At 32.8% G+C, this 14,114-nt stretch overlaps 2 protein-coding genes across 3 annotated transcripts in view; one reads left to right on the forward strand and one right to left on the reverse strand.

The window, feature by feature from the left end:
* The window catches only part of LOC128995436 (protocadherin-like wing polarity protein stan), a 74,298-nt gene extending 69,590 nt beyond the window's left edge, over positions 1-4,708 (reverse strand). Inside the window, exons 1-2 of the mRNA XM_054420454.1 lie at positions 3,875-4,708; positions 1,838-1,928 (exon numbers count right to left, since the gene is read on the reverse strand). Coding sequence (XP_054276429.1) covers positions 1,838-1,928; positions 3,875-4,256 — 473 coding nt within the window. The 5' untranslated portion in view covers positions 4,257-4,708. The remainder of the gene's footprint in view (positions 1-1,837; positions 1,929-3,874) is intronic.
* Positions 4,709-10,004: 5,296 nt separating this feature from the next.
* LOC128994721 (uncharacterized) overlaps positions 10,005-14,114 on the forward strand; it is a 29,412-nt gene continuing 25,302 nt past the window's right edge. For both annotated transcript variants that reach the window (XM_054419459.1, XM_054419458.1), the window contains exons 1-2: positions 10,005-10,235; positions 12,595-12,713. In XM_054419459.1, coding sequence (XP_054275434.1) covers positions 10,170-10,235; positions 12,595-12,713 — 185 coding nt within the window. In that variant the 5' untranslated portion in view covers positions 10,005-10,169. The remainder of the gene's footprint in view (positions 10,236-12,594; positions 12,714-14,114) is intronic.

A 14,114-nucleotide genomic window follows, 5' to 3' on the forward strand; every position in this document is an offset into this window, starting at 1 on the left:
CCAAATTATACTTTATCCAAATTATTTCTGGATATAAGTCTCACAGTCCTATTTTCAGATTGGGAGTTTCCAATAAGAACCCGAAGTTTATTGTGGTGAATTGCACAAATGAGGTAAACGAACCTTTCATTTATGGCAACAAAGAGTACAAACTTAACTGTCTCGGCCAGTCTTTTATTGCTTAAAAATATGTAAGCCACTGCAATGTAAACATTTAACGTTCATTTGTCCGAGATTGGACTATCACAACGGTGGTACTACCACTATGTACCCATCAAATGTTCAATTGAGAGGTTGATGCAAGCGGTCATGTTCGCGTTCCCTCCAGCCACTCACAGTTCTTCGTCGTACTGGCGGCATTTGATTTTAAATTGAAATGAAATAAAAAAGTTAACCAAACAACAGAAAACACTATAAAGGAATTGGAATTTTGATACCCGGTAATGTAACGGATAACTGCCCTGTGAATAATCACTTTTAAACATCCACTTTATCACATCGAACTGTAACTACATGATAATCAGTAAAATAGGATATAAGGTAAATCAATTTAACCATAGACAAAAAGAATTAAATATTTATTCTTAAACACTTTGCTGTCTAGTATTGATAGGAAACTCTTCATTATGAACCAGACTTAGTTAACAGATTGAAATAAAATATAAATTCCAGCTTTGCTCTGGAAGTTTTAAGTCCTGCAGTCTGTGGTTAACCTTAAACACTATTTCAAACTACGTCCATATGTTATTTGTAAATAAAGGGAAATGAGTTTGATCAAATGTCATCAGATAACGCCGCCTTCCAAACTTTAGCCCTTAAGTGTACTTGAGTGGTGCCCTTTCTTAATATTCTGGGATGTATTTGCACATCTACGTAAAAATACCTTTAATTACACATCAAACTTTAAAATCCATCAAGCCGTTATTGAGCTATGACTGTGAAAAGAAAACTGCTTGCGTATTAATATATAGATATTCAAAATATTTTAAAGAGATGTGATTATCAGGAAGTCCAACATCGTACAGCGTCCCATGATAATAAAATTCCATGACAATTATGGACTAGAAGGAACTAGCAGAGTACCTGTCCTTCGTACGGAGTTGGCATATAAGGTTGGCGTATAAAACGTAAATATAACCTAAAAATATATAATTCTGAGCAATGTTCAAACAAAACTCCAATTTTATTTATATAGATATTATTTTATCTCGACTCCTGTTCCCCTCAATTTTGTTACATTCACTATTATAACACTTTAGTCAATTATTGTTAAACCCTCACTGTTCATTACTTGTTATTGTCAAGTTTTTATATTTATATTGTACTGTTAAATTTTTAAATTTGTTATGCTATATTTAGGGAAGCTAGGCTGATAATGTTAGTTCAATTTCAAGACCATTGTATGTATTTTCTTGTTTGCCGATGTTGTGTGTTCATAGTAGGGTATATAATTTTTTTCATAATTTATTACTCAGTTGTTGCAAATCATTAGTGTTAGCATGTTTTCATAAAGCATGACCACATAGCACAATGTAAAACTCACTGCATGTTAAAAGTATTTATAATCCACAAATTGTCATGCATGTAAAATTTGATTGTAAAAATGGTGATTTTGCCGTGAATAAATAAACAATAAGAGAATAAAATTAATAATTAAGTAAAACAATAGTTTGTACCCTAATAAATTGTTCCAACTGACTTTAGATTATCATTTTTGGTTTACTGTTGCATAATGTTGTAGCCTACCAATGACTTGATTAGGCATACGTATCAAAACTGTAATGTAAGGCATTTTGGTCATTGACTAAAATAAAGCCCTCCCTGGACTTTAACTTACCTCCCACCAAGAATGGCAAATGAAGCAATCGTTTCACTCGGCCATCTTTTGGCTTCAGCCACCCGCATCTGTGTTGTTTCATCAACATTTTCTGTAATCAAAAAAATTTAATGTGCTAGTGATCAAAACTTTAACTGTGATTTTTTTAACTGCATGAGTGTAGTTTAAAGCCATTGCAGAAGATACAGCAGTTTAGCATCTGATGCTACTTTCTCACCCTAATCATATCATTGGACAAAACATTCTGCAAAATTCCTTTGGGTTCCCCTAAAAACTAAATATCAGATGATCAGCTGTTGGCTGTTAGTTGTTTCAAAGTTAAGGTGAGGTGGAGGGTATGGAACTGCTTCCCCTCAAACCGCATAAATTTGGTGAACGGAGTAACTTATAAAAGCAAAGTTAGGACAGGTTTAAAATTAATTAAGTTGAATATTAAAAAATAAGTGGTTTGATACAATTTAAAAATGTATAAAAATTTATATAAAGGAACTCGTTTAAGTAATTAACTTAGCCTAATAAGATAAACATAGGCTATGTTTTAATAACTTAAACTTTTTCAATTTAGGATAGGTATTTAACCTTCTTATTCAAAGTACGAACAGAGACTATTTCCTTAAATTTTAAATTTTGGATGACAGACGCTAATTTTAAATGTTCTTTATGGAATCTAAATGAGAATTAGGACACTTATCATTTTGTTGCTCCTTGTCCAATCTCAACCCAAATTAGAAATAAATGGCTATTGAAAGCTCTTTTAACTTGCTCAGAGTTTATAGATTTCCTTAATGGTAAGGATTGGCGTTCGCTGGCAAATTTTCTGAGAGATGCTTTGAAGTATAGATGTGAGATTTTGTTTTAGAATTCAACGTATAAGACTAGCAGCAAAACAATATAAATATTATAGCTCATTACAAATAGTTCAGAAAATATTGCCATAAAAGATAGGTAATGTCAACCCGGCAGACGGTCTTATGACCATTGCTGTAAAGTACTATTTTTATTTTTAGTTAATTTAGTTCTTTCTTGTTGTGCAGAAGATTATACTTAAATACTTTTTTATGAAATGGCGACCATAGCCTACATAGTAGGTATTTTAAGCCTAGTATTTATGTTTAGTTATAAGTTGATATGTATTTATGCAGTTTTTTTTTTGTAAATAAAGCACTTTTTCATTTCATTTCATTAACCTACTTATGTAAGAATAAAATCTTTCAACTCTGTACCAGCATATAAATAATTATAAGTTACAAATTGACCTGCTTCATTTTAGGGGTAAGCTACACCACAATGGTCATTAAACTTAGGGTAACTGCAGAAAGAGAAATTATGTTGAGCTTTAATATCCGACTCCTTTAGACAAACATAAAAGTAGGCACAAGTTATTGATTCATGGTACGGTAATTAATTAGTATAGGGTGCCTCCAAACAAATTTTTAATTTCAATGTCTAACTTTTTTTTTTTACCTCCTGAATCCAAATATACCATTATTTTTCATCGCTAATGGATATTTCTCAAGATATCGCCGTAAAATTATACAACATTACAATAAACAAAGTGGGACGGATGACATTTACAAGTAAGCCAACAGCTGATTGTTTTCAATCATAGTCAAGCTAATGGAAGTGACAACTTTATTAGCTAACTCTGATTAAAATACACTTTTCTTCTAAAATACACATTATTTTTCACCGCTGATAAATATTTCTGGAGATAGTGCCGCACAAATACATAGGTGCCTAACATTATAGGTAATAAACAAGGTAGGATGGATAACATTTACAAATGGAATGAACTGTGGGTTAACTAAGCCTACAGCTGACTGTTTTCAACCACACAACAAGCAACTGGAAGTAACAGCTTTTGAACTTTTAACTCACTCTGATTCTGTCATCGGCAATATGCCTAGTGACGTAATTTTACTTAACTACAACCATTGAGTATAAACATGGAGTTGGAAAGTTTTTACTAAGACCATAGGCCTAAAGTAACATAACTTACTAACCAAAATTTTAGTAGGCCTACTATTTTTAACTTACCTCCAAACTCATTATCCTCACAGTTTTGAATAATAATTCGTAGAGGAAATGAGATATAATTCAGGGTGCTATTTGATAGAGAATCGATATAAACCGTAAAAATATGAGGATATTTCACGCCATCACATTCCAACCAACGTTTTAAAACAACACTTCCTGTGTAGTGATCCACGTGTAAAAAGTGTTTCACAAAGGAGGCACTGCGATGAAAATTCATAACATATCTTCTAGGTTGTTGTCCAGGCTTTGTTATGATTCCAGCATCAAAAATGACTAGGCCAGGGGAATCTTTAGCATTCAAAACCAAGAGATATGCAGAGCATAATTGTAATAATATCGAGTTCAGAATAAGCCAGAAATAAAGCCTATACGTAAGAAACATCTTCACAATTGAAATATAATATCTAATGCTACATAAGTTGAGGCTAAAAGTTCTGATGAAGGCAGAAATGAATCTGTTCTTCTATAGTCCCATTGGAAGATAGGCCAATCAACTGGCACTTAACTCAGTTTTAGACATCATTTTGTGAATATTTCATAAAAAATTACAATCACTGTAGTTTCTTGGGGAAAATTAACTCTTCATTTAGATTTCACAACTGAAAAATCACTTAAAATAGACATAAGACTCAATTAATAGCCTATAACCTTTATGGATGTTTACAAACATTTCATTAGTTAAAATTAAAATGAAAATGCAAACTATTAACACTCTAAGCAAGTTAATTTCACTATAACAAAGATATTTGTTGTAGTTTTGTATTTGAAACAAGATCTTACTGTCACAAATTAAATAATTTAATGTTAAATACTAGCACTATCACACAAAAAGTCACAAACCCCTATTAAAATTCTTGTTCTCACGGATCCCGTTCTCCCATAACGTTGAACGTTGTTGAGTTGATACCGAATCAATGAACTCTTTACAGGTGCACCAACCAACTACATTCCACAGAAAAATTACAAAATGCCAATGAAAAGTATATAGGTATAAAAACTGTTACATACAAAACTGTTGATTATAAACGACAAGATCATATTTTTCACTTAATGACAATATTTTTTTAACATCAGTGAAATTTGTCAGATTTGCGAATGCAAAACCGGACTGACACTCTACTACGTAAACATACAAAGAGGCCTCCAAAAAAAGATCGAAAAACTAATAATCGAAATTAATAACCTGAAACCTGATCTTATAATTATAACTGAACATGGCCATACTTCTGACCAAATAAAGTAAATAAACATCGAAGGCTATACACTGACGTCAGAGTTCTCCCGCACTAAGCATAAGTGGGGAGGAGTAGCAATCTTCTCAAAAAATGACATAAAACAAAATATTCTATCTGTAAATACCATCAAAAATAGCCAAGAATGTATAGCTGAATTTGCAGCAGCAGAACTAAAAGACAAACATAAAAAACTTCTGATAATAGGCCTATACCGCTCCCCAAGCGAAAACATAGATAAGTTTATACAACTATTAGATACCTTACTTCAACTGCATACAAGTAAAAACAAAGATATAGTTATTCTCGACGATTTTAACCTCAAGTTGCAGAATAAAGACGATACTCAGGTTAAGAACCTAATCAACATACTAGGATCTCACAATATAAATTTTATCGACACACCTCATACTAGAATTACAGCGACATCAAAAAACTCAATAGACGGATGCGCCTCAAATCTCAATACTTCCCAAATAAATGCAAAAACCAGCCAAAACAACCTTTCAGACCACGAATCTATTGTATGTAACATAAAAAACTTTAAAACTCTCTTAACAAAACCATTAAAAAAAATCATTAGGCCTATCTCACCTCAAAATTTAGAAGAAATAAAAAGGAGACTTAGTAAAGAAACCTCTGGAGAGAAGTGTATGAGAGTCAGTCTGTGGAACAAAAATACAATAATTTTATCAACATTATAAGAAGAGAGATGGATGAAATTATGCCAAGAACTCAAAAAATATTTAAGCCTAAAAATAAATCATACTTCTGGGACGAAAACCTACAAAAACTGAAAGCTGTCTTAACAACATCACAAAACAAATACAATACCACCGGACGAGAAGAAGACAAGCAGACCCTCACCATCCTAAAACGTACATACGACCTGGAAATCAAAAAGAAAAAATCACAACACACCCTAAGCAAAATTTCTAACTCAACAAATCAAAGCAAGGAGATATGGACAACCATAAATAAGGAAAGAAAGCCTAAAGAGCACCCACGTAAAAATCTAACCATCGAAATCGATAATCAGCTCATCGACAATCCCAAAATTATAAGTAATGCCTTAAATTCATACTTTGTAGATCAAGGAACACCCGATAATAAAAACCCAAGCACCACCCCTACATCACTCCAACAAGAACCCAAAAGCTATACCCATAACCTAACAACTTTCAAACCGATAAACGAACAAGACCTGGCAAAAATCTTTAAAAAACTACCTCCGAAAAATTCTTCTGGATACGACGAAATACCAAATAAAATTATTAAATACTGTCAACAAGAGCTACTGTCACCCCTCGTCAACATCATAAATGCATCAATTCATCAAGCAATAGTACCGACAAAAATGAAAATAGCAAAGTATACCCAAAACATAAAAAAATGAAACTACAAAAATATCAAATTACAGACCGATATCCATCCTTCCCACCCTATCAAAATACCTCGAAAAAGTAATCTACGAACAAATCATGGAACACCTAATTAATATTGATTTTCTTTCGCCTAATCAACACGGCTTCCGCAAAAATAAGTCCATAAATACAGCCTTAAATCAACTCTGTGAAACCATCACCTCTTACTGGGAGAAAAAACAAAATGTATCTGGAATTTTTCTTGATATCCAAAAAGCTTTTGATAGCCTAAATCAAACCATCCTCATCAACAAGCTTAATGAAATGAATATAAAGGGGAATTCCCTAAATTGGGTAAAAAGCTACTTTACAAACCGTTTCCAGCAGGTAGAAATAAACTACTACAACAATAACACAGAATTAAAAGCCAAATCAACACTACAACGTACAACTCGAGGTATTCCCCAAGGGTCGGTACTGGGACCTCTGTTCTTCATAATTTACATAAATAACCTACCAGACCTTCTACCAATGGACAAGACCAGCATTATCTTCGCCGACGACACAACCATCCTCTTTCCCACAAAAATTGGCCAGGAATCATCAGACATAAAAGAAACAATTGAGCAAGCAATAGAAATTTGTAAAACCCTGGACCTCAAAATTAATAAATCCAAAACTTTAAATGTTAACTTCGCCACCACAAGTAAACAACCTGAACTATCAACCGAAGAAGCATTGATAACAACAGCAACTCATACAACTTTCCTGGGCATAACCATTGATCAACACCTGGGGCCCTATTTTTGAAATGGTTGACAGTTGAGTCGATCGTCAGCACTCAACTCAACCAACAACAAGATTTGGTATTTTTGAAACCCAACAGTTGGGAAGCGAGTTGGGAATCACTAGTTGAGTGACTCGAGTCGAGGTGGAAATGTAGAGCATACGACCGCCCGAAATTCAGATGACGTCATTTAGAACCAATCACAATGCAGAGTTCTTGCGATCTTCCATTTAACCTCTTCTTACTCTAAAATTTGGCAGCTAATCTCAATCTACCATATTTCGAGACACTGAGGTAAACTAGGTAAACCGTCAACTCCGTTCTTGAGAGATTGAGGTTATGTCTTCAATCTTAGTGATTTCAAAAGTACCTTAACTTATAAAATAAAATAAACTTAAGTATTAAAAATAAAATTTACTATGGATGTTTGTTTTAGGGTGTAGCTAATTATAAGTTTAGGCATATCCTAAATACATTATTATTTGCTTTCTTCGTCTCTATTTTGAAACACATCACCTTATTTTAGTTTCCTTCATCGGTTTGCTTGATGTTATTTTAATTGTGTTTTTATTTAGGGTAAAGGTTAAAGCGGCTATTTGCCATTGCACTGAAAGCATATCGTAACTTAAATTAATTTGATACCTTTATTAGGTGAATGGTATTGAAACAAACTATGATATTGTTACCACAATCTTTAATACCTTAAATCATAGGTCTAATAACAATAGGCCTAATTATCTTTTAATAAGTTCAATTAGTATGCCTAGTGCATTTCAAACAAATTAAATAGTCTTATAACAAAGTAAATAGATTAAATAGTCTAGTATTGACACAGTAAATAAAATTAACAATCGCATAAAGTATTGGGTGCTAAGACATTGACAACAAATACATAACCTCTAAATCGCAATTAATTAGTAAATTAAAGCAATAACAAAACAATATGGCGTCGACTCAAAAAGAGTAATTTTGGCCGAAAGAGAGGAAGAAGAAAGTGCAGTCAACCTCCACTCAACAGCTCGATAGGTGTTGAGTAGTTTTGGTTGTACAAGTCCACCGTCAATCGTTTCAAAAATACGAAACGATTGGAAATAGAATGACTCGACAATCAACTCAACAGTCAACCATTTCAAAAATAGGGCCCCTGACCTGGAATAACCACCTGGAAAAACTTGGGAAAAAATTATCATCCTCACTTTTTGCCATACGAAGAATACGCTCTATAACTGATAAAAAATACTTCAAAAATAGCCTACTACGCACTCTTCGAATCTCACTTACGCTTCGGAATAGTAGCCTGGGGGACAGCGGCGGATTGTTACATCTACATAATCCAAATTCTTAAAAACATGGCATTAAGAATCATTGAGAACCTACAACCACAAGAGCATTGTAAACCATACTTCGTTAAAAACAAAATCCTTACCGTTTTAAACCTATACATCCTTGAAGTTGTAAACCTCCTAAAACTAAACCCCCCAAAGCTTAGGGAAAACTGCCACAAATATAGCTTGAGAAACACAAAAACAAACTTCGATATCCAACAACACAGATTGTCAAAAACCAGCAAAATGCCTCAAATCATGGGGTCAAAAATCTTTAATGCTCTCCCAGAACATATAAAACAAATCAAATCTCCAAAACCTTTTTTTAAATCCCTCAAAGAATATTTAGTCCAGAAACCATTCTACAAATTAGATGAGTTCTTTGAAGAGCACACTGCTCACCACAAAGATAGGCTTTAAAATAAACCCACTTTACACCATACACACACACATTAACACTACAATAACACAACAAAAAAAGAAGATGACGATTCCCTAGTCTCTACGACTACGGAGAAGAGGACCAAGGTAAAAGGTAAAAGGCTGAGTATCTCCCCATGAAAGGTTTGTCAGGGGTTCCCAAGGGTGGGATAAATGCCTTGCTTATATGACATTTTTATGAATGACTAGCTGTTGTACCCGTACCTCCACGGCTCCGGCCTGGTAGAATTGGCAACGTTGCAAGCGGTGTTGTTTAGTTACAGACGTCGGGGAGACGTCCCATAAGATAATAAGATAATATGGGAGACAGGTGACATCAGCTCATTAATTCGCACTTTATTGATTTAAATTGAAATTTATGAAGATAAATTTATTAAAACATTGAAAATAAAACATACAGAATTGAAAACCGAAACAATATGAATTAAAAATCTATATCTGTACATTTTAAGTGGAGTGAATATTGTCATAGTCCAGTAACCAAAATCTTCCGTAAATACACAAATAATACCATTAGCTTCTTCCAAACAAAACCGCTGTTACAACCCCACTTGCAACGTTGTCACTTCGAAGGCCGCGGCCTGGAGTTAAAGGCGGCCGTGATTTTTGGGAGTGTGTTTAATCACGGCCGCCTTTAATTACGGTTTAATATGGTTTAATCATAGATAAAACATGAGTATGTTTTATCTATGGTTTAATCTATGCTACAATCTCAAGAATTTGAAGTTTTTTCCCTCAGAGATAAAGAAAATTATTTTTTACAGTTGGTGGCCCTTCAGCGTCGTCGTATTCGACGTATTCTCGCTCGTACCACAGAAAACATCACTGGAAAACATACTCTGCTGGCTGCTCGTACTTTCTTGGCTTTGATGTTGAGTCAAAAGCAAAAGAAGAAAGGAAAGAAGAAGAATTGAATACGATCTAGTAAAACTAAACTGCATACTAACAGAACACTGAACACTCACTCAGACAGAACAGACTTAATCTAAATAAATGGGCAATTTTTGTCATAGGATAGGAAAGTGGCTGGCTAACAAAAATAGTTATTTGCATAGTATTTGTTAAATTAATGTTTAGTTTTAATGCCTAATTATTTTTTTATGATTTAAAAACCATTCAAGTTGTCGTAGGTAGTGCAAGTGCAAGATGAAACATCATAATTCAATGGATCACAGAAAACAACATTTTCTTCAGAAGTTGTACTCCAGAGAGGTAGCCTATGTTTTATAAAAAATAACTTTTAATTTTCATCGGTTTTCTTATTTATCTATGATCTATGAGTGACCTAAGTTAGGCCTAGTGAATGTTTTACCTTATGTGAACTCGTTAACTTGTTGGTAGACCTAATCCCCTCATTATCTCAGATTAGTTTTAACATGGACTGGTTTAAGCTTTAAGCAATGACAACAGCCCAAAAGTAACCATTCCTAACAAATAAATCATGAAACAATTTTAAGGTCTTATTCAACTTGGTGATTAAAGTTAGCAAGCCTAGCCTAGGCCTGTTTGACTCTATTGGATTATCGAATAGGCCTAATAAAAGTAATGTAGGCCTAGGCCTAACTATTCGATGGATATAATTGGTAGGCCTAACCAAAACTCGGTTTCTGCCTCGATAGTAACAATCGTTAATAAAGTCAGATAAGTTAGGTACCGGTATAAGTTTTTCCCACTCAGTTAACTTAAGTTCTAGGTAGGCCTAGCTTAGGCCTATAACCTTGGCCTATTATGACTTTAGTCTTAACTTAAATAATCCTTGTGTAGGCTATGTTACCATGCTGGCCAAAAGGGCCTAGGCCTAGGCCTAACTTAAGTTAAGATAAAAAAAGACCATTTACCAAACGCACCGATTTTATTCTCAAATAGCTTAAGAAGTGTCTGCTTCAATTTATCAACATCTAATGATGAATAGAATTTTTAAAAGTTAACACATAGGCCTAGGTCCTAGTTTGGCATTTAAGATCTGTTTGCAGACTAAATGTAGATTTGTAAATGGATCGTCATTGATCACCAAGTTAGATTCAGTGAGACGTGATTTGTCACACTGTGTAACTATGGTAACATTCCTAGCCAATTAAATACCGGTACATCATACATTCCTCTAGCCAATTTCTTCAAGTTATCCAATTCCTACATAAAAATGTTAAGTTAAGACAGAGCTCTTTAGGCTTTTCTAATGATAGGCCTACCTGTTAAGGGGATATGGCAGTGAAAATGCTAACCACTAAAACAATATCTTCAATATCTTCGTCTTTCAAACTTATAGTTAAAAATAAATTTTTTCGTTAAGTACACCCTTAAGTTAATATATTTTTTTTTTTTAGGTAGCCTACTTAACTAAATTTGATAGGCTATAGCCTAACTTCAGTTCTAATTATTGGATTTTAATCATTAAACCATCAGTTTGCAGGGAATAATGCCCTAGGCTATATATATTTAGGTAGAATTATATCAGTATCTTAAATAGGCCCAGGCCTATCTGTTTATTAACTTTGTATGGGTCATTTTGTAATTTAAAAAAAAATAAATTGGTTTTCTGTGGAAATGAAAAAAAAATCTTTTTTCACTTTAGAATAGACATAGGCCTACATTTTACAATTCAACCTAATTATTTAGGTAGATAATAACATTCTAAGCACTTGGTAAAAATTCGAATTACCTATGTAGCATAAACCGTTTTGAAGATATATCAAGTTTAAGTTAGTTAAAAACGTTAAAAAACTGATCAGCAGGAATCGCACGCTTGGCAGCGTAACTATGGTGATAGGCCTACTTATTGTTGAGTTAGGCCTAAGGAAATCTTTTTTGTTTATGCAAGCATTTTATTATTAGGCCTATTTATTATATTATTAAGTTATGTAATCATTACTTAACTTAATTATTATTTTATTAATATTAACTAGTGGTCGTCCAGTGGTCAAAAGTTCGACCAAAAACATGTAATCTTGTATTGACTAGGCAGACAAAGTGGCTATTTTCAAATATTTATAGGCCTTATAATTTATACAATTTCATTGAGCGCAAACTTTTTTTTTTGAAAATTTTCCAAAATATTTTTTTTTACCTAAAAATTTTTTTTGATACAAAAGTTCCTTATGTTTTATAGATAATATTGAAGCCCATGATTTTCCAAACAAAATGGTATATAGAACAGTATAATTAACATTGTTTTCAAGCTTCTCAGATCCGTTTTAATAAAACCTTGCAAATGAGCAAAAAATAGGAGGCAGACATTAAGGCCAAAACAAGGGACACTCGGAGGGTTAAAACCACATTAAAGACACAGAAACAAATTTATTGTAGGCACGTTAAGTTTTTAGCCGTTCTCGGAATTAGCCTAGTTGCCTAATGTTATTGGTCTTGAGAAAGAGAAGAGTTAGACTTAAGTAAAGCTGATTGACTGTTTTTTTACATGGTAACTGAATATGCTTTTTAACTATAATGCAGGCCTACCTAATAAGAAAGTAAAATGTGCCTTTTAATTACTTTCAGACTTTAAATAGGCCTAGCCTACTTGTAATATAATGTAGTCTTTTTAGTAATATCTATGCTAATTACAATGTATTTTCAGATACATGGGTCATTTTATAGGACACGTCCTTCTGTTCATCACAAGGCCATGGAACTGTATGGCTCAATACCTAAACATAGGTCGTTTCTCCTAAAAGACACATTTGATGGTAAAAATGAGTAAGTGACGCCTTTTAAATATCTCATGTTTTCGTCTTTAAATCAACAACTTTTCTATACCTACCTAAACTTAGGTTTTATTTTTATCAATGTTAAAAGTTGCTGTGTTTTTACTACTGGATTTGTAATGGCCTTTTTCATGGCATTGCATATATTTGATTTTGTCCATAAGGGTGTTTCAAAAAATCAGTTTACTGAATAGGCCTAATTTTAGTGTACATTTGTTTGAAGCAAATAGGTAACTTAATAAATGAGTTTTATTTACGGTATTATAATTTTATTGAAACTGAATTCACACTACACATACACTGTAGGCTGTAACTTAAAATTGTTCAAAATGCTTCCACTAACTTAACTTAAATGCATTTTCCACAGCGGTTTTTTTACATTTGTAACAATAGTTTTGCATGGATTTTTGTTGTTAAGTTTACAAAATACCTATGTGTAGGCTAGTGTAAATCCAGTTTCATTAAAACTATAATATAAATAAAAATAATTTAATATTTGCTTTTTAAAAAATACACTTAAAATATTGGGTAAGTTTAGGCCTAAACTGATTTTTCAAACACCCGGTATGTTTTCAATTCTCATGACAATTATGCGAAGGCTTAGTTATTCAGAAAGTAAGGAATGTCTACCTGAAAATAGTTAATTTAGTTTAAAATTGTTTAAACTTAACGTTCATGACAAAGAAAAGAGTGGGCCTAAAGCATGTCACTGACAATAATGGAGCTATATAGCTGTTTTACTTACAGGTTTCACAGACTTTGTTATTTGAAATTGTCTCAGTTAGGCTAGCCCAGACAAATTGTGGTATAAGTGGTTGCCATAAATATTTGCAGACCACAATAAAGACAAAATAAGACAAATAAGGTAGATAATACTAAGACAGCTTTGAAATTATGACTATGCAGATGGGGTGTCCAAAAAAAAATAAATATTTTTTTCAAATTTTATTTTTTTGTCATTTTTGTAAATATGGAATTTTCTGAACATTTTGATACCAAAATTATATATGTTTGACATGTTTAGCCTATACATAATTTATCTTTAAAAGTTTATCATCTGCAGAAACATTTTTGCAGTTGCCCTTCAACAAATAACAGGGCTACTGGTGCCCTGCGATTTCTAACAACAATAACGGGATATAACAATAACATTTTTTCTGCGATTTTCGACCATGTTTTTTCACTTAGGTACGCATATTTCTAAACCCGTTTGATATATCATTATGGAATTTTCACAACCTCTTGGACATTACATAACACAGCTTTGGACCTAAAATTATTAAGATAAGGCAAAATTTGTGTTAGAAATAAAAAATAAATAAATAAATCTGAAAGTTAAAAGAAAATGTGGTTTGCAAAAAAAATTTATTATTGTCTGTACGAATATTATTAT

This window comes from Macrosteles quadrilineatus, unplaced genomic scaffold (assembly GCF_028750875.1).
Source record: "Macrosteles quadrilineatus isolate MER2022 unplaced genomic scaffold, UCM_ALF_1.0 Scaffold_5__1_contigs__length_97177068, whole genome shotgun sequence".
Lineage (NCBI taxonomy): Eukaryota > Metazoa > Arthropoda > Insecta > Hemiptera > Cicadellidae > Macrosteles > Macrosteles quadrilineatus.